The sequence below is a fragment of the Fundulus heteroclitus genome, chromosome 14, assembly GCF_011125445.2.
Source record: "Fundulus heteroclitus isolate FHET01 chromosome 14, MU-UCD_Fhet_4.1, whole genome shotgun sequence".
NCBI classification, from domain to species: Eukaryota; Metazoa; Chordata; class Actinopteri; order Cyprinodontiformes; family Fundulidae; genus Fundulus; species Fundulus heteroclitus.
In genome coordinates this window covers 22,303,162-22,325,308 of record NC_046374.1, presented here as the reverse complement: position 1 = coordinate 22,325,308, position 22,147 = coordinate 22,303,162, and the positions used below count along the sequence as shown (strand labels likewise).

Here is a 22,147-nt window from a genome sequence, read left to right as displayed (position 1 = left end):
CTCCGTTCAGTAGCGACGGGTCTCTCTCGTCACGGAAAGGTGGTTTCCCCCGTTAAAAAGATTCTGTCAGGGTGTAAATCACCTTTGTTGAAGCATGTTGTCTCCCACCGGAGACAACTCTTCATGATCCTTAACAAACGTGATGAGGAGCTAAACCTGCGTTTCCGGGTGAGAGTGGACAAATTTGACTATGTCTTGTTCGCCACCTCATCCGGCATGAAGTGCTTCGGCTGTGGACAGGAGGGACATTTGATAAAATCGTGCCCAAACAGAGCCTGGTCGGCTCCGTCGGGCTCCGCGGAGCAGCAGCCTGCGGCAGCCGGGGAGCAGGTGGGTGTGTCCGGCGAGGCTGGAGCTCCTGCTGCGGTGGAGGAGTGTGGCGCTGCGGGGAACTCCAGCGTAGCCGCGGAGGAAGCCGCGGCGTCAGCTCCAGTCGCTGGAGACCAGCAGAGGAGTTTAGTGGAGGAGAAAATTGTGGATAAAAAATCTGATCCACAAAGGAGTGATTGTGTGGTGAGTGAGGGCAGCACGGTGGTGTGTGGTGATGGGGAAACTTGTGTGACTAGTGAGGAAGTGGAGACTCAGGGTGAGATGGAGCAGGATGGCGTGTGTGAAGAGCAGGAGGGTGAGACTGGTGGTGAGGTGACTGGTGTGTGTGGAGAGCAGGGAGGGAAAGGTGCGGTGGTGGCAGGTGGAGGGGAGGTGAGTGTGGAGGAGCATGTGGTGGCTCCTATGGAGGAGCCTGTGGTGGCTCCTGTGGGGGAGTCTGTGGTGGCTCCTGTGGGGGAGTCTGTGGTGGTTCATGTGGAGGAGAAAGGCGAGGGAGAGCAGGTAATGGAGCAGGAGGCGCCTATGAATTTAAAAAGGCGCAGTAAGAGAAAAAATGTGATGACTGGTGTTCAGAGCAGTAAGCAGGTCAGCAGGCTGGCCACAGAGAGAAAGGAGGTGTCAGACAGCAGTGACAGTGAGGGTGAGCTGTCTGACAGCAGTGAGGTGTCTCTGTCCCAGGGTAGCAGTGCAGAGGCACGTTATCCTGTGGAGTCTTTTAACAGTTTTCTCCAGGAAACAAAAGGATTAAGAGGGATAAAAGTAGAAAAATATTTTCCCAATTTAAAAATATTTTATTTCTCTGCGAGATATTATATTAGAAGAAAAGAAGAGTCTGGGTTTTCTGATCAGGAGGTTTTTAGACTAAAGAAAATTATGGGAAAAGTGAGAAAACAATTTTGAATATAATGATGAGCACTAACTTCTTATTATTTTTATTGTGCGTATTTTATTGTGGTGTTGTTTTTAGCCTTTTACCCAACATGGATAATTTTAAAATAGCTTCTTTAAATGTTAATGGAGCTAGGGAGGCTGTTAAACGCACCATGATTTATGAAATAGCAAAACAGAAAAGAATTAGTGTTTTATTTTTACAAGAGACGCACAGTGATCTTAACAATGAAGCAGACTGACACAAGGAATGGAAGGGAGAAGCTTTTTTTAGCCACGGCACCTCCCAGAGTTCTGGGGTGGGCCTCCTCTTTTCCTCAGCTTTCACCCCAAACTCTTTTAATGTAGAAAGTATCGTCCAGGGAAGGTGTCTTTTAGTAAAAGCTCAGTTTGACCATTTTAACATAGTTTTTATCAATATTTATGCTCCTAACGTCGGTGCAGAGAGGAAGCGTTTTTTAGAGAAAATTGGGCAGAGGTTGGGAGATTGTGGGTCTGATGATTATGTTTTTTTAGGTGGGGATTTTAATTGTACAGAAAACAAATTGTTAGACAGAAATCACAAAGAGCCTCACCAAGCTTCCCAGCAAGTCAAGCGGCAGCTGGTCTCGTCTCACGGCCTGGTGGACGTATGGAGGAGAATGCACACAGGCTCCAGACAGTACACTTGGTCCCACAGTAAAGAAAACCACCTCTCTTTAGCACGTATTGATCGTTTTATTGTCTTAAACATCATTTTAATGTGTTTAAAACATGACAGATTTTACCAGTAGCTTTTAAATACCACTCTTTGCTTTTAGGGAACGTTTTTATCACAAACATTTTACCTAAAAGCGCCTACTGGCATTTTAATCTGGCTTTAACTTACGATCGTAGTTTTAGAGAAGCTTTAAGTTATTTTTGGACTGTTTTTAGACAAAGAAAGGGTGATTTTACTTGTCTAATGCAATGGTGGGACCATGGAAAAGTTCAGATCAAGCTACTTTGTCAACAGCATACTTTTAATGTCACTCGTGACGTCACCAGATCTATCAGAGATCTGGAGATGAATATAGTGGAACTAGAACATTTAAGTGAGTCCACAGGAAATCGAGAGCATATTGAAGCTCTCACATCCAAAAGGCTAGTTTTAGCCAACCTGCTGGAGTCTAAAGTCCAAGGCGTGTTGGTCAGGTCTCGGGTTCAGAACATCACAGAGATGGATGCTCCCTCTAGCTTCTTCTTCAGCTTGGAGAGGAAACGCGGGCAGAGGAAGGTGATCCATTCCTTACTATCTCACACAGGGCAGCAGGTGAGTGAACCGGGCCAGATCAGGAGGAGGGCTGTTGAGTTTTACTCCTCTCTGTTTGAGAGTGAGTATAAGGAGAACGAGGAGCTGTTTGGGAAGTTCTGTGGTGGGCTGCCCCAGGTCTCTGAGGAGACCAACATACAGCTGGAGCACCCCCTGGGGGTACATGAGCTCCACACAGCCCTCCTGAATATGCAGGGCCAAAAGGCCCCAGGCATCGATGGTCTCACGGTAGAGTTTTTCAAAGCCTACTGGGACATCCTGGCGGAAGACCTACTGGAGGTCTATAATGAGAGTTTGGCCACTGGTTCACTCCCGCTTTCGTGCCGCAGGGCAGTCATCACCCTCCTGCCCAAGAAAGGGAATCTGCAGGACATTAAGAACTGGCGCCCTGTGTCTCTCCTCTGCACCGACTACAAGATCCTCTCCAAAGCCTTGGCAACGCGGCTGAGAGAAGCTATGGAGCAGGTCATCCACTGGGACCAGAACTACTGCGTCCCCGGCAGGTCCATGGTAGATAACGTCTACCTAATTCGGGATGTTTTGGAGGTCTCCGGTTCATTGGGTTTAAGAGCGGGCTTGATTGCATTAGATCAAGAAAAGGCGTTTGATCGCGTCGAACACGGCTTCCTGTGGAAAACTATGGAGAGGTTTGGGTTCGGCACTGGTCTGATCGCTAAGATCCAGGTGATGTACAGTGACATTGAGAGTATACTAAAGATTAATGGTGGTCTGTGTGCTCCTTTTAGGGTGCGTAGAGGTGTTCGCCAAGGCTGCGCCCTGTCCGAGATGCTCTACGCACTCTCCCTGGAACCCCTGCTTCAAAAGATACGTTCTAGTGTTCATGGTTTGGTTTTACCTGGTTTTAATAGTAGAGTGGTTTTATCTGCCTATGCTGATGACGTTGTTGTTTTTACTAAAAACCAGCAAGATGTCGACGTACTGAACGGGATAACAACTAAGTTCTCTGTTTTATCTTCTGCGAGGGTGAACTGGGGAAAAAGTGAAGCCCTGGCAGTGGGCGAATGGCGTGAAGGGCTCCCAGTTTTCCCTCAGGGACTTTTATGGAAAAAAGATGGGAAAAGAACTGGGAAAACATGGAACAGAAAATAGAATGTAAACTAGAAAAGTGGAGATGGCTACACTCCCACATGTCATATAGGGGAAGGGTTTTGGTTTTAAATAACCTTGTAGCATCTCAGCTGTGGCACAAACTTTCCTGTTTAGACCCACCGTCTGGTTTGTTGGCCAACATACAAGCAAAAATGGTCAACTTTTTTTGGAACGTGTTTCATTGGGTGCCACAGTCTGTGTTGTTTTTACCCAGAGAAGAGGGGGGCCAGGGCCTTGTCCACCTGGCCGGGAGAACAGCGCCTTTTAGATTACGTTTTGTTCAGAAATACTTGCCAGGGCCCTCTGACTTAGTGTGGAGGGACGTGGCCAGCTGCATTTTTAGAGGTGTAAATAACCTGGGGCTGGATGCGGCTCTGTTTTTAACAGATTTAAATCTTTTAAAGTTAAGGGGATTGCCGAGGTTTTATCAGGGTGTTTTTAAATCATGTACCCTGTTTAAATTAAAGCCATCCCAAACGACTAACTCTCTGCACTGGCTTTTACAGGAGCCTTTAATCTGTGGGTCCAGGCTGGACGTGTGTGACGGCGCGGGACCAGGGCTGTCGGAGGCGCTGCGTCGAACCAAGACCATAACCGTGAAACAACTGGTGGAGACTGCAGGACCGTCCCTCTCCAACGTCGAGGCCATGGGTTCCGTGATGGGGGTACGGTCTGCCAGGCTGGTGCGGCGCTTCCTGGACCTCCTGAGGGGAAAGATGTCGGCCAAGGAGAGGAGCCTCCTACGTGACTACTGTGAGGGACAGAGCCAACCAGACCCGATGGACTCCTTTCCTGGCCTGATCCTGGATCCTGGTTTCCTGGAGAGAAGTGGACCTCTGCTCTCCAGCCTGGACCCACAGAAGATGTTTTTATTCACTATGGACCAGAAAACTGTTTATGGACTCTGCTTAAAAGCAATGAATCAAAGACACCTCGAGAACTGCGCAGTTTGTATATGGACTGATAAACTTGCTGGTAGAGCACCCCAGTGGAGGACTTTATATAAGCCTCCAATTAAAAAGAGAACTGGTGATCTCCAATGGAGGATTTTACACGGTGCATCGCCACAAACTCTTTTTTATCCGTTATTAATTGGGCTGTTTTAAATGAGTGTCCTTTCTGCAGTCTGTCTAAGAACGTTTTTCATGTTTTTATGGACTGTAACAGACTAAAGACCATTTTTAGCCTTTTAACAAATGTTTTTAGTCTTTTTGGCACTGTTTTTACTACTTCTTTATTTATTGGAGGAGTGTGCCAAAATAAAAGTAATAAGGCAAAGGCCAGACTTTTAAACTTTTTAATCAGTGAGGCAAAGATCGCTATTTATTTGTCTCGTAGAGACAGACTGCAGGGAGGACCTCACCTTGATGCTGTGGCTCTGTGGAAGTGCAACGTTAAAGCCAGAATTAGGCTGGAGTTTCACTTCCACAGAGCCACACAGAACATGGAGGATTTTATGCAGTTGTGGGGTTTTAAAAAGATTTTATGTGAAGTGTCTGAAAGAAAAGAACTTCAATTTAACAAGCTTTTTATTTAAGAATTTTATGTAAATGACACTTGTTTTTAACTCAATTGTTTAATTGTTTGGCCTTTTGTAATTAAAGTTTTGTTAAAAGTCAAAAAAAAAGTCTTGTTTTATGGCGGTTGGCAAGCAACTTAATGATGTGCATTACCGCCATCTACTAGAGTGGAGTATGGATCAGGATGCTATGTATATATTCTCCCATCAAAAAATAAATATAAATAAAATAATAATAATAATAATTACATAAATAAACTTATATCCTTTCTATCAATTTTGTTTTCTTAAGGTATCTTATCAAATAACAAAAATACCCAGAAGTAGAAATTTCCCCCAAAATATCTTGTAAATTTAACTGTAATTTATTTTCTTGTAATTGACATAATAATTCCCTTCTCTCCATAGAATATTTATAGCAAACCAACAAAACATGCTCCACCGTCTCCTCTTGATAACAAAAATCACAACCTCCTGTTGGATGTTTTCTCATTTTAAATAGATTTCCATTTAACCCTGTGTGTCCGAAACATAATCTGGATATAATTGTTTCCTCTTTTCTACTCCTTCCTGTTATCCTCATTTCACCAACTTTCCTTTGAATACTATAAAGCCACCTTCCAGTTTTATCCTCTTCCCACAGCTTCTGCCATCTTTCCTTAACCTTTTGTTTAATAATAGATTTAATTTCTTCCTTACTGAATGGTACCACTATATCAATATTAATATTTTTTATAGCTTGTTTTGGATATTTATCTGCTAACTCATTTCCATTTACTCCTATATGAGATGGTATCCATGTAAAAACTAATAAACCAATTGCCTGAATTCTATACCTTAATAACTGAATCTCTAATAAAAGATCTGATCTACTGGTAGAATGATTATTTTTTAATGAATATAATGATGAACTTGAATCAGAACAAATTATACTTTCTGCAGTCAGTTTGCAGTGTGTCTCTCATATATACCTGTAGTCTAATTTGTGTTTTATGTTAAAGTTGTCACATATCTCTTCAAACTTTTCACTAATTCATTCTCCAATGTGTGACCCTGTGAATCGCTCACAACTTAAGAGGACCGACTGGAGTCTTGGACCGTTTTTCTCATATTCCATGAAGTGGGATGTTACACCTAAAAAGCCACGCATGGTCCTGTCTGTCCAGATATCCACAGACGCTTGGTTACTGTGGTGCGACTTGGCGGGCAGTATTTCTCCTCTACTACTGCCATAAAGTTTTTAAAGCTGAGCTTGTCGATCAAAGGTTGCATGAAATAATAAGGTCCTGTATTATTGCTTCAGTAATAGCCTTATGTCTGGGAGGTCCCTGGCTGTACACCTGCACTCCTTTTGTCAGAAATCACTCCATGCTGCTCTGTCCCTTTCCACTTGCCAGTTTTTTTGCTTTACTGAATTCAGAGAACCTTTAGATGAACATGAATATTTATTTAGATTAGTACCTAGCCATCTCCAATATCATAGTTTTTAAAGTGTACCAAAATTAGCATGGATCCAATAATTAGTAAGATACAAATAGCTTAAAAATACTGCATTTAAACACTTCAAATCTTCTCTATGAGGGCAGAGAAGGGCCAAAACATTACATAAAAGTATAAAAAAGCTGATTTTAACTTAGTTTGATACTTGTGTAATGTAATAAACTATTGTCTGCTCTGCACTCCTGAGGACTCGAGCTTAGCTTGTTTGTAGCACAGATGCTAACCTATTACACAGTGACTAACCTTTCCGGGTGGGTTTTCAGGTGGCGAATAAAATTAGATGTGGTGGACCCAGCATCGTGTATTTTTTTTCTTGGCATTGAAATGTATTTTGTTTTTTTCCAAAGAGTCACCCATCTCACGGAGGATGACAATGAAGTCGTACTGCCTGACATCGGTGCCTGCGGGTTTTTTTATTATCATATTAAATGTTTGTTGATTGGCTACCTGAGTACTGACTCTTTCTATGATGTGAAGCCTGTCCTTACATTTGAAACTTACAGCTAGCTCATATGGTATTTTTTCCATTATATAGAAATCATGCAAGTATTTACTTATCTTTAACACAATTAGAATGTTTTCCTTAGGAAGTATTTTTTAATTAGGATAATATAACTATTGGGGTTACTTAAGTAAATTTTAATGTAATCTTTTAGGTAAATAATAGGTAAAATACTTGATTGTAATCCATGAGCCATGTAATCACTCATAGAATAAAGCCTATCAATTTTATTGGATTCTTGACTATCTTGATGCATGATTGCTGATTCTGTTAAAAGAAAAAAAAATTGAATTCAAAAGCAGTGATTGCTAAAATGTGACAAAAATATTCAAGCATACAACTCTCAAAATTATATTAAAACAAACCAGAACACAACAGTTTGAGACTTGAAACAAATACCTCCAACCCATGGCGTACCGCGCACGTGATGTCACCATCTCAAGAGCAACGCCCCTTGCCGCTTTGGTAGGACAAACAGGTAGATAGCGCCTGTAGCCACCAGCCATTACACGCGCAACAGAAACAGCAATATGACCGATTTTGCAGCCGTTAAACTTTCGCAAGACGATGTCCCAGGCGCACGGTTTACTGGTCAAACTGTCGAAGAACACACCAACCTTCAGCTCAAACGATGGCTTGAGTGTCGAGGGCTTAAAAAGACCTGAAAATGGGCCGAGTTGATCAAACGGTAAGTCGTTGTTTTTTTTTTCCTGCTCGGCGTTCAGGGCGTCGTCGGCAGTTTTTTTTCTGTTCGTAATCACCGTCCAGGAATCGGTATATGTTGCCAATAGGTAATTACAAAACAACTGTTTACATCTCAGAATCTTTACCTTAAGAAATTCATGGCGAATTGTTTGTTTAATGTTTGTCTTATTTGAAATGTTTTTGAGTAGGCTATCATGGTAGCAGGCGCTTCATTATTAACTTGTCGGCCTCCTATCATGCCTATCTGTCATCTGAAATGATGACAAAACAAACAATCATGGTCAACTTAGGGACCTAAGCCAATATCGCGAGACAGGATAGACACGCAGACATGACAAAAGTGTAACAAAGGATGGCTCGTTTCGTCGTGAGCTGTTCGACGTATGATTAGATTTAAGCTTCAATAAAACACCAAAAAACTCTTACCTGTTCACTACTTGATGTCGCTGGAATTGGGTCAGGATGTTCTTCAGTTGGGCCCTTTCCTCCAACAAAATGGTTGCTACATATGTACGTGAATTTGGTAACTTTTTCCGGGTTGAACTGTTGTGTGGGCCGACCGCACCGGTGTACCCAGCGCACACATTTCTCCTTGGCAACCTTGAATTTCGGGAAATTAATGAAGAAAACATCCTTCATTTGCGGCCGATCAGCGTACCTCAATTTGCTGTTGCACGTTCCATAGCAACAATGTTTAAAAACCATGGTCTTAGACTTGGAAAAAGCAGTCGTTTTACCGAGTAAAACCAAGGGTAACGCACAGCTCTTTTACAGCGAAACAGCGGAGGACACAGCAAGCTTGCCCTACCGCGTACCACGTGATATGATGTCTCGTGACGTCACGTTCTAAAAATAGCTCGCTCGCGGTACGCCATTCCCTAAAGTTCTTTTAGCACGTCATCCAAAGAAAAATTACGATGTGCTCCATCTCGCTATCAATGACACACAGTGTTTAATGGCCACTGCAGTTACCTCATAGCATATTCAGGAAGGTCTCATACACTGCATAATTTACACTAAAACTATATAATATATTGCTGATATCTTCAAAGGCCACTTCAATCTTATTAAAGATTTCCTAACATTGTTAAATAGTTTTATTTACTGTTCTATATTGGTTTTGTTATAAGATCAAAACTAACCATAACTTTAGTCACTTCTATTGTGCTTACTTTTTAAAATAAAAAGCCTTTGTTGGACGGGCCCGTCAGGTCTAACAACGCCCAACAACACGTTGCCAAACACATAAACACCTTAATTACTCTGATCACACACGTCACACGTCGCATGACAGAGGCTGAACTATTTTCATGACTCAGATGATTGTTGTCACTGAACATGAGGAATGCGTCTGCCATTGACGTCAGCAATGAATAAAATAGGTGAATTCTTAATTAGAAGAAATCAGGGTAGGGTAAACATGGATAATTCAGTGTGTCCTCAGATGGATGAGTAACGAGAACTAGGTCTCACTTTTGGATATGTGATAAGTTCTCTAACTTTAATAAAAGTTCAAACACCCACAGCTACAAACATCTGACTAACACAAAGATTTTCTTGAGTCCTGTATAACATTCTTCCAAGTGTTACATGTTCCAAAATAGAAAATTAACCCCATCATACAAGTCTGTAAGTAAAGACAGGATACTCACTCAGAACACCAGGGGGCAGAGGACTCTGGCTTAGGTGCTGATGTAGAGATCCTTGGCTGGATGTGGATTGTTCAGAGGAAGAGGGGCTCAAGGCCTGGTGGACGGTGCTTTGTTTTGGAGCGAAGAGGACAGGCACGGTCAGGTCCTTGGGTTCCTCCTCCACAAAGCCTTCATCGTGCACCGCCTCATCATCCATCAGCTCCACCAGCTGATCCTCTTCCTCTGGGTTGCCCATGACAGTGAGTGACCGACCAGACTGACTGTAAAGGTACTCCACATCCCAAGAAGCTCCCCTGTAGAAGAACTCAGAATATAAATTATTAGTCAAGAATGTGAACTAAGTATTTAAACATGCACTCCACAGTAGTGGAACCTAGCAGAGTAAGAAATGGAAGTAGAAAGTGATGATACTACATGGCTACACTTTGACGCAACTATCTGTACTTTCTACTGCTTTAAAGTTTTAAACTGAACATATAATTAAAGTATTTTAGATAGACGGAAACACTACAGGCTCTGTCAGTCTTTGACCTGCTTCTGACTTTGTTTGTGACAAAAATTATTTATCAGGAAAAATAAAAAAATCTTTACAACTAAATGTGTCGCTTCTGTTTCTGTCCTTTTAAAATGGAGGATTCCTTTTATCACTGCATGTCAGTGTTGATTGGTTGAAAGACATCGGCATAAGTAATCCTTCAATGCATTTCAAGAGAAACCACTTGAACAGTTTTTTCTTCTGCCAACACGTCTGAGTTAACATTAATCATCTTGCCTGTGTATGCGCCAGGAGGCTGGTAGCGCTCATCCAAGGGCCTTCTGAGGATCTTGTGGCTGAGTCGGTCCATTGCCTCCCTCTCAGCGCTGCTGTAGATCCTCAGTACAGAGTTTCCTCTCACTGCTTCTTCCATGCAGTCCTGGTTCCAGCGCATCAGACCCTCCACCCTGGACAGGTCGCCAGTCCATCACAGGGCAGAAATAGTCCAGACTTTTACCCAATTTACTGTGATATCACCAAGACCTGCTGCGCTAGGATAACACAGGCGAAAAGTGTCGCGCCAAACGACTTATCCCCACTAGAATTTGTGTCACCATGTGTAGCTAACGCACCCTTTGGGAAACATCTAGAAGCACATCTTGTTAATTTGTCATTCAAATCTCAGATGACTTCTGGCATTATTTGTCAGAAATATCTGCGTTTAAAATTTCAGCGAATCTCTGGAGTTTTTTGCAGGGAATTTTAATAGTTTGTTCTTCCAAATTTCTGACTCAACAATGTCGGAAAGTTAGTTTAAATGTAAAAAATATCTGATAATCATTGTCAGGATGCAGCAGGCAGCGCCGTGCAATTTTCTGCTGGGCCTGCCCTCCCTGCATTCTCCACAGGTGATTTGAGTTAGCAGGTGGGCGTGGTTCACACCGGCAGCTTGTTCGGTTGCGTGCTGCGACGCTATAAGAGCAGAAAGCTGGAGGACGCCAGAGTGTTAACCTTGTTTGGTACACTTCTACGGACCCTGGCTTGTGAAAACTGGCCCTCTTCTTGTGCTAAACTTTGTCTCTTGTGCCTCAGGTCACCTTGCGCTCTGGACTCCGTTCTCAGCATCGCCAGCGTTCTGTTGATCCAAGACGGGCAACCTGACTCGGATCCCTTTGTGTCCTGCTCCTACGTTTCCTGTGTTCAAGTAATAACTCGACACTTCCTTGGTGTTACCACTGAGCTACATAATACACTGGAGTGCTGATTTTGCCGAAAAACTGAAGTCACTGGCCGCCATCTTGCTACTCCCTACTCTCACAGAATCCCATAGGATTTGGTTGCAACAACAAGCAGTTTTCTGGCTGTGTGAAAACGTTTCACAGGTAATTCTACAGTCAGTGGATGTACTAACACTATCAACTACTAGGGAATTAGGTGCTGAAATATTTTACATGTTATTCATATTAAATATATATATATATATATGTATGTATATATAAGTATGTGTATATGTATATATTTATATATATGTATACACATATGTAAATATATGTTTTTGTATATTGTTATTTATATATTTATAAATGTTAAACATATATATTTAAATGAATAAAATGCAAAATATTTCAGCACATGACTTTCTCAGTACTTGATATTTTTAGAACATAACATAAAACTATATATGGCATTTGACATTTTAAAAGTCTTAAGACCCCTGAACATGAGAAAATCCTCGTTATTCGATGCTGTAGCACACATATTCCCTAGTTACTGGGGGGAAATAGGGAGTACCAATATGGCGGCTGGTGGCTTCAAAGCGACTCATTTAAACAGACGGTGATTAGCACTCCAGTGTATAATATAGCTCAGTGGGTGTTACCAAGCCGGGCTCAGGACTCCTATCGGATCACCCTGGTTCCCCAGCTGTCATCAGACCACCCACCACGCCACCGCTGCTTGGACCCCACCTTCACGGATACCACCAGCCTGCCCACCGGCCGCTCAATCATGAGCCATCTCTGAGATCCGTTGTTCCACTTTACTCCCCCCGGCTAGGTCGCACTGCTCAGCAGTAAGCCATTGGTCCTCTTTCCACATTTCCCCACTCCTCGTGCAGATCTAACTCTCTCCTTCTCACCCACAGATCCTCGCGTCTTTTCCTCAGCACTACTTGTTGAAGATTACCTGTGCAACCAATGCCTGCCAAACTGAATACAAATAAACATCTTAAACTGCTCTGCTTCTCTTGAGTGAATTCTGCATGTGGGTCCAACACCTCAAAACCATGACAATCACGAAGCAGTTTTTTTTTTCACAAATTTGCAACCTTTAAACGTTCATGATATTCCGAGTTTTACCTTGAAAATATGAGTAATTTTTGCTATTAGACATTCTTTTGATTTCAGCTTATGTGCCATCATCTCTCAGTCCCAAGAAGACTTCAGGACCATCACTCCCATTGGCTATGATGAACTTGGCATCAATCACATAAATAATGTTTTGAACATTGGTGATTCTGGTTTCACCAAGCTTATCTAGTTTATCCTTTGTTACAAAGTTGAATTCAAAAGCAGTGATTGCTAAGATGTGACAAAAATATTCCAGCATACAACTCTCAAAATATGTTAAAACAAACCACAACACAACAGTTTGAGACTTGAAACAAATACCTCCAACTAATTCCCTAAAGTTTTTTTTAGCACGTCATGCAAAGAAAAATTACAATGTGCTCTGTCTTGCTATCAATGACATTACTCTTCCACACAGTGTTTAATGGCCACTGCAGTCACGTCAGTCAGTCAGTCAGTCAGTAGTTTGGTGACTTCTCAAGGCCCCGTGTAGCAGTGGTTTTATTAAGAGGTAACAGATTAAAGGGGCTCAATACAAATCTAAGCTACACTTTTAGAAATGCTTATTTATTTAAAAAACTGAAACCATGTATCCTATTCTTTTCACTTCACAACTATACCCCTACTTTTGTTGGTCGATCACATGAGATCTTATCTTCATGACATGCATCAAAGTGTGTGAGTTTAAATGGTTGGATAATTTGCAAGGCAGCAACAGAGGGCATTAAAGGTAGAGGCGGTAAGTTTACCAAAGTCCATTTTTGAATAACTGCACTTGCACAAGACCATCTTACCTGCTCTTCTGGGGAATCACATGAAAATATACCTCTAATCCACTCTGGTTTTATTTCTTTCTACTGAGGGCTTTTTCTCATAAACCTTTACATAGTTTGCTTCTTCTTGGTTTTGACAGTGCACTTGAGAGAATTCAAGTGCAGTTCCGTAGACTCAGTAGTTCACAGAATTTAACAAAATAAAGCAACCAATTCAGGACTACTCAAAACATTGCATCTAAATAGAGAGAATGACTTGTGAGATATAATCAGTCCATTATCCAAGTCTTACTAATTGGACAGGTATAGTAGCGTGGAGGGGTTGAGCAAAGCTGCAGCAGCCTCCTACCAGACCCACAGGATGAGGATGTTTAGGGGCAGGTTCTGTTCCAGGTACTACAGCTGGGCTCACCTGGCCTGTATTAAATAACCAGGACCCATGGGTTTACCACTATTCTCTTAATTTGTCTACTAGCTAGTGTTATAGTCTATATTCTGTGTACACATTAGGAATATCTACAACATTTAATTCAATACAATTGATGTTCTTGTCATTCATTGTATAAACAACAACTTAAATACTTAATAAAACCGTAGAATTGAGAATAAAGTACTAGGTTCGCATTTTCATTTAGTAAAACAAATGAAAACTCAATTGAAGCAAATGGAGCACAAATGCTACTAGCATTGCTAATGCTACCAGCCACCACAGCCCACTAGAATTATATTGAGAACGCTAATCATAGCTCTCAACTCTCACGCATTGACCGTGTGACACACGCATTTCACTAACTTCACACGCTCACACGCAACACATGGCATTTCACACGCAAACATGGCATTTCTCACGCATAAAAATCACAAAGCCCATCTGGGCTGCGGACGACAAAACTCCGCCTTCTGCTGATATCACCTGTTCTGCTGAGCTGCTCTTTCACAACTTGTGGCCATCAGTAATTCCTGCTGCAGTTCGTGTTAACAGAGCAGCAGGAAGAGTAATCAGAGTTATGAATAATTTTAGTCTAACCAGTGGTGAAAGTGAGCCGGTGTTATGCTCAAAAGTGCATGGCTGCCGAGATATGCATTCCCTGTCGCGGGAGCACGCCTCGCTCTGTACAAATGAATATCGACGGAAAACAAATTAAAATACGACCAACGGAGCGACTTGTTCTTTTATTAATTATATAAAAACGTTTAAATGTACTTCTAGTGTGAAAAAAAAACAGTGTGTATTTGGCAGATTCGTTTACAAAAGTACCGGTGTTATGAACAACATTAAATCCAAAGTTTTTATCCGAGGTACGGCTGATTTATTTGTTGTGGTCTCTTGTCATTCACACACAACAATAAACCGTGAGAGCCGACGTGAGTTTTGAAACTGCAAAGCTTTGTCTTAAACGGAAGATCAGACTGCTTCTACAGTAAACAGCACAGCGTTCATAGACCAGTGTGATGCATTCGCGACTGTCAGAAATCTATGTTGCATTCAGGGGCATGGGACATTTCAAACTTACAAGAGGCATAAAACGGAATAGAACTTAACTCATACAATAATCTATTTATCCAGAAACAGTGTGGGCTTTCTTACAATACTGAATGCTCTATAATTGTATTTCTGCCCAGCTGGGGCCCAGCTAGTTTTGTCAGTGGGTTCCATGGTGGCCCCTTGTGGGCAAGCCCACATGGGCTGAGGGTGGGTTTCACATGGGCAACCCAGTTTTCACCCACATGGGACCCTCGGCTGATTATGGGTCCTTATGTCCTACACTGTATAGCCTTTATTATTACAGGCTATTTAATTTTGGAGTGGGTCATTTTGTGTTATTATTGTAATATGTATTATTTTTTGTGAATGCTGCTTGTGAAGACTTTGATGCAGTCAACTGCGAGTTGCCTCTATGCACTATATAAATAAAAATGCCATGTCATTGTTCAAGGTTTTTTATTATTTCAAAAGCATTATATGTATTTTACAGATGCATAATACACACAATATGATACAGATTATGAAAGTTTTATACAAGACAAAAAAATGGAACAGACAAAAAAAAAAATGGTCCCATAACAAATTTTCTTCAGCTGAGCGAGAAGTGGATCTAGTGGGAGAAGGACGGAACTGTCTGGCCTGTCTATTGCCTCCCCTGTCCCTTAGACTTAGACAACTTTGTCATTCTTTTATAAAAGAAGGAAAAGCAGCTGGCATGTCAGAAGCCTTCCCTGAGGTCTGTGCGCTCTGAGAGCTTTTCTAGTTCATTCATGATTTTAAATAATTCTACAGCTTTTCTCAGAGGAAACCATTGGCCTATAGGCTAATACAAAAGTGATTATTTGAGCACCTGTTAAAGCTCAAACTAAATGAAAATAACGTATTTCATTGAAATTATTTTCTGTCAAATTGGTTAAAAAGTCCCATCTACCCTGATCTGACCCACAAACAGACTGAACATTGTCATGCAGTGTAGCGAGACTGTAGTTTGTACGCATTAAGAGCAACTGAACCACTGGAAAAAGTTACAAGCTAAAAAACTTCAACTGATTTGGACGAAAGTAAACAAACCATAGATGTGAAAATGGCGTTAAATTAGTCATTAGCTTCAGTCAACTGCAAGTCAGTTATCATCCAGGATGAGGTTTACGTCATTGTGGCTCAGCTCTTTGGTGGTTCCCACATCTACAAGTTTGACGACGACCAAAGCAGGTTCAACAAGTTCCAGGACACTGAAGTGTCCAAGATCTCCAAACCCAACGACATTGAGGCTTTTCAGATCGGATCAGACTGGTTCTTTGTCATCGCTGACAGCTCCAAAGCTGGCTTGTCAACCCTGTACAAGTGGAACGACAACGGCTTTTACTCACACCAGTCCCTGCACGAGTGGTTCCGCGACACAGACGCGGAGTTCCTGAACTTAGACGGAAAGGCTCATCTAATCCTGGCGAGTCGCTCGCAGGTTCCAGTGATCTACCAGTGGAGCCGGAGCAACCAGAAGTTCATCCTACAAGGTGATATCCCCAACATGGAGGACGTTGTTGCTGTGAAACACTTCCGGATCAAGGAGGAGCTCTACCTTGCCATGACCCGCTACATTGGTGACTCCAAGGTCCTAAGATGGGGACCCAAACAGTTTGCAGAGATCCAGGCGGTACCGTCCCGAGGCTCTATGATCCTGCAGCCGTTCTCCTTCAAGGAGCGCTACTACCTGGCTCTGGGAAGTGACTATACGTTCTCGCAGATCTACCTGTGGGACGATGACCAGAAAGTCTTCGACCGCTTCAAGGAGGTGTACATCCAGGCACCGCGCTCATTCACCGTGGTCTCCACCGACCGCAGGGACTTTATATTTTCCTCAAGCTTCAAGGGGAACACGCAGATCTTTGAGCACGTCATTATTGACCTGACCTTGTGAGGGGCCGTTCCTTGTTGCCCCTCCTACAATCAAATGTCTTCCATTCAAAAAGATACACGACTGAAACAAAGGAAAACGACTTTATACATTCAAATAAATGCATAGTCATGATGTTAGAGCTTGGTGAGGCATTGGCTTGACTTGATGCCCATCTCGATAGAACCATGAGCTAAAATAACTCCAACAACCTTTACATTTGCTGTCATTTTTGCCAACTGGGGACAATGTCGACACGTTTGCCTCTTTCTTCATGTCCTCCTAGCCTGTGACAGCGTAGTAGTTCAGTGCTCTGACGGGCTCACAGTGCCTCCTCCTGGCTGTGATGAAGTATCACACCCCTTTTTTTCCTTACAGGGAATGTCTCTAAAGCACAAACCTTTAACTATCATAGCTGAGATCTTAGAATGTAGCTGTTTAGTGGAAATGGTACTGTAGGTGCTATTGACTGTAATATACATCGCGAGTTAATTGAAAACGATAATAAATGGTTGTTTGGAGAAGTAAAATATTACGTTAAGTCCACCTCAGATAAAATTACCTGGATGGAGAGTTATCATCTTGTTCCAGCTTCAGATGAGAGGAGTTTTTTTTGTGCCGATCAGGTAAATTAACCATATTTTCAAGTCTGAATAATAATAAAAAGAATTGCTCTTTGGTTTGTAAAATGACATTTTTGAAGCATCTATAAGAAAAAAAATATGTAAATACTATCCACTGAAACGTAGAGCCTTTCCTTGTTCTTAGAAAAAAAAACTTGAATGTTGACCTCTTACCAAGTGTACATACGATCAGGATTGCAATGCCACTACCTGTTCTTAACAGTACTTTGCACTTACTAACAAAAGTCAGTTGTTACTGCAGCCTGCAACAGCATGACATGAAAAAAAGGTGAATTTATTTTTGGAGAAACCTGGCGAACTTTTTAAGTGCTTTCAATATTGATAAATGGCATCGCAAATAAAATAAAATAAAATATGCAAGCTTTCTAATTCTTTTGTAAGATCAAGTTTAAAGCTTACTGAATGTTCATGTTACAAACTGCTGTACATTCATCCAATCGAGAATCGAAATAAACGTGAAAAAGCGTAAAGATGTCTTATGATTTAGTGATTTTTTTTACTAATATTTTCTTGGGTAACAACTCCCTCTAGTGGTCAGTAACTACTTCAGCAGCAGTAGCAGACTGTTTTTGCTGATAAATATGCAGTTACCTGGAGCTCTGTCATAACGGAAGCCATAAATAAAAAGTAACACTCCAGAAAGAGCATCCTTATGAAATCTATTCTTCTGTTCCTGTATACATTAGCTATAGGCTCTGCAGCACAGCTACAGTGCAGTATTAGCATTGTTTTTATGTATTTATTTATTAAACGTGGCTAATTAAAGCAAGGGCTAATTAAAGCAAGACTAGCAAAATAAAGATTGTTCAACCTAAAAAGTCAGGAAACTGTACACCTTTCTTTTATTAATGCATTTTAACACCCTATATTTTGGTCCTGTGATAACATATCCTTTTCTACCTTTTTCCTTAACATCACAAAAATAAATCAATGTTTGACTAAAGCAACAAGTAAGAATAAATTTATTTTAATGCCACATGTATTAAAGGTTTACTGAAACCAAGTTGTATTTTGCTTGCATATAGAGGGTATCACCTAAGTTGCTTTTCGGTCAGATGTAAATCAAACAGCACTATAAAAAAAGGAAGCAGCACCTGACACATCTGTAGGACCTACAGTTCCCTGCAAAGTATTCATGCCCACTGAGCTTTTGCAACATTTACAACATTGCAACCACAATCTTCAATGTATTGTATTCAGATTTAATGTGACATGCGAACACAAAACAGCGCACAACTGTAAGAGAGGGATGGATTTTTAGTTTAATTTAAAAGAAAAAGATCTGAAGTGAGGCATTTGTTGTTGTCTTTTTCTTTAAATTGTTTGTGCCCCGCTAGTCTATACTTTATAGGATCAGCATTCTCTTTAATTATAGCTACAGCTGCTTTGGGGTGTATACTACCAGACTCATATTTTGCATAGGGTTGTTTTCCAGCTGGAAGTGAACCTCTGCTCTATTCTCAAGTCTCAAAACAGCTTCTACCAGATTTCCTTCCAGGATTGCTCTGAATTCAGCTCCTTCCTTCTTACCATGAACACAGAGCAGCTTCGCTGTCTCCGCTGAGGAAAAAAATCCCAGCAGCATGACGCTGCCAACACTATGTTTAGCAGTAGTGATGGTGAGTTCAGGATGTTGGTTTTCCACCACACATTAAGTTTTGCATGAAGACAAAAAAATAAAAAAATAAAAATACATTTGATAATTTGTAGGGATGCAAATACTTTCACATACTCACCGTTTTCCCTACCCTACTGGTGGCAAACTGCAGAGGGAACTTTCTGTCTCTCTCTCTGAGGCTTTCACAGAACAGCTGGATTTATACTAAAATTTAACTACACACATGTGGACTCTATTTACTAATTATGTGAACTTTGCAGGAAATTGGTTGCACTGGACTTTTAGGGGTGTCAGACTAAATGGGGCTAAACACCTGTAAGTTAAAATGTTCACAATTTAGGTGAAATACATTTTTGTTAATCCGTCTTTTTCCTTGCCAATTTTTTTTCCCTGATGATTTTTCTAAATTATTAATTGGTTTATCGCAAGGCACTTTAGTTGTGCTGCAGTGCCAATATTTCAACCTATTCAGGGACAAGAATACATTTCATAAAATGCTCTTTCAGGTGTGTTACTTTTTATTTATGGCTTCAGTTTGAACAGAGCTACAGGTAACTGCATATTTATTAGGAAAAACAGGGTGAACAAATATCTTTGCTGCTAGTTACTGTGTATAGTTGACTTCCTGACCACCAGAGGGGGCAGTTACTCACGAAATTATAAAAATTTTTTTGTTAAAACTGTAGTAATCACTGAGCTATATAATACACTGGAGTTCTAATCGCCGGCTGTTAGAACGAGTCGCTTTGAAGCCACCAGCTGCCATATTGGTACTCCCTATTTTCCTCCACTAACTAGGGAATATTTGCGCTACAGCATCGAATAACGAGGATTTTCTCATGTTCGGGGCGGGCTTAAAACTTTTAAAATGTCAAATGCCATATACTTTTATGATATGTTCAAAAACTATTAAGTACTGAGAAAGCCATGTGCTGAAATATTTAGCATTTTATTTATTTAAATATATATATATTTAACATTTATAAATATATAAATAGCAATATACAAAAACATATATTTACATATGTATACATATATATACATATGTACATATACACATACTTATATACACACACACACACATATATATATATATATATATATATATATATATATATACATATATATATATATATATATATATATATATATATATATATATATATATATATATATATATATATATATATATATATATATATTTAATATGAATAACATGTAAAATATTTCAGCACCTAATTTCCTAGTAGTTGATAGTGTTAGTACATCCACTGACTGTAGAATTACCTGTGAAACATTTTCACACAGCCAGAAAACTGCTTGTTGTTGCAACCAAATCCTATGGGATTCTGTGAGAGTAGGGAGGAGCAAGACGGCGGCCAGTGACTTCAGTTTTTCGGCAAAATCAGCACTCCAGTGTATTATATAGCTTAGTGGTAGTAATAGTAATATGATATTTATTGTCATTGAAACATACATTACAACAAAATTTGTTCTCTGCTTTTAACCCATCCCCTTGGGGAGCTGTGGATTGCCATGTGTGGCGCCCAGGGAGCAATCTGGGGTTAAGGGTCTTGCTCAGGGAACCAGGGTGCTGGCACTGGGGATCGAACCGGGTACTTGCATCCTTCTCTGAGTGCTAACGCACTGCTCTAACTACTCGGCCACGGCTGTGCATGTTCTCCCTCAGACGGGTAACCCCCACCTTCTGTAAACTTCCAAGACACAGTTTAGGGATTAAAAGGTGACTCTTATTGTTTTCCATAAAAATGCCCGATTAATAACAATTTCCTCTCTTGATCTCTTGATAAAAGAGATCACCTTTAAAACTGAACTACAACCAATTCTGTTTTTTGAGGCCCTCAAGCTAAGCACATCTGATAAAATGGAATTTTTCTAATTCATGCTCACCATTTTAATTCTGGAAGTGATGTATTGGACCATAAGAGAAACCTCAGACCCAAACAGCGTAGTATGCATACCTATCTTGACACAGAATTAATTCCTAATTTTTCCATTAAGAGTAAGGTATCCCAAGCTAAAAAATTAAAATTTACTCAACTATTTGAATCCTAAAATATACTAGAACCGATAAAAGAAAGCACCTTCATCAGTGATGTGTTCTCTAGTATAACTGTGCAACTACCAAGAGACTTTTAATCTTCATAACTGAAGGGGGTTCTTATTTCCCAAACGGAAAGATTTTCTTCTGAATGTATGATCTACCATGTAGTAATGAATTTATGACTATAGGAGTCTTAAACCAGATTAACTGGGATGTCCAAATGAATATAACCTGTTAGAAGTACTCCAATCCAATCAAACCAGAATACCACAGAATAAAAACCAAATTATTATGCAATACACAACCAAAATCCTGACATTTCTTATAATCAACATTTTAGGAATATTTTATATAAAAAATAAATAATATATATATATATATATATATATATATATATATATATATATATATATATATATATATATATATATGTATATATATATGTATGTGTATATATGTATGTATGTATGTATGTGTATGTATGTATATATATATATATATATATATATATATATATATATATATATATATATATATATATATATATATATATGACCAATCCAGTGATTACAAAATGTTTTTTCTTTTTTTACAACATGTTCAATTGTTCACGATGTGTTCTTCTGTCTCTCAGGTGTTTTCTTATTTTCCTAAAAAAATAAAAAATGGTTTATAAAGTCCTTTGGTGCAGCCACGATAAATCTTCTGGTTAAATCTTCAACACACAGGCAAGGCAAGGCAAATTTATTTGTATTGCACATTTCAGTACACACACAATGCAAAGTGCTTTACATGATTAAAATATAGGAAAATAAAGCAGAGTAAAAGAAAGACCTTAGTGATCAGAATCATAATCAGAATCAAGTTTAATCGCCAAGTAGGTTTGCACATACAAGGAATTTGTCCTGAACGAGGGAGAGAGGCAGTGTCCAGTGTCACATGCGGCTCTTGGCCTTGTTCATAAGGTAGCAGATGGGAAGAAACTTTTCTTGTGACGTGAGGTTTTGGTCCTGACGGACCGCAGCCTCCTGCCAGAGGGAAGTGACTGAAATAGTCTGTGACTGGGGTACGAGGGATCAGCCACAATCTTCCCTGCACGCCTCACAGTGCTGGAGGTGTACAGGTCCTGGAGAGATGGAAGATTGCAGCCAATCACCTTCTCTGCAGACCTGATGACATGCTGCAGTCTGCCCTTGTCCTTGGTGGTGGCACCAGCGTACCAGATGGTGATGGAGGAGGTGAGGATGGACTCAATGATGGAGGTGTACAACTGCACCATCATTGTCCTTGGCAGGTTGAATTTCTTCAGCTGGCGCAGGAAGTACATCCTCTGCTGGGCTTTCTTGC

At 40.6% G+C, this 22,147-nt stretch overlaps 1 protein-coding gene across 1 annotated transcript; it reads left to right on the top strand.

Annotated features, from left to right (window-relative positions):
* Positions 1-591: 591 nt before the first annotated feature.
* Positions 592-17,587, top strand: LOC105923040 (leucine-rich repeat LGI family member 2). The gene is made up of 3 exons (XM_036147031.1): positions 592-827; positions 11,065-11,176; positions 15,679-17,587. Exons 1-3 carry the CDS (start codon positions 592-594, stop codon positions 16,495-16,497), a joined length of 1,167 nt encoding a protein of 388 aa, XP_036002924.1. The 3' UTR covers positions 16,498-17,587.
* The last annotated feature ends 4,560 nt before the right edge of the window (positions 17,588-22,147 follow it).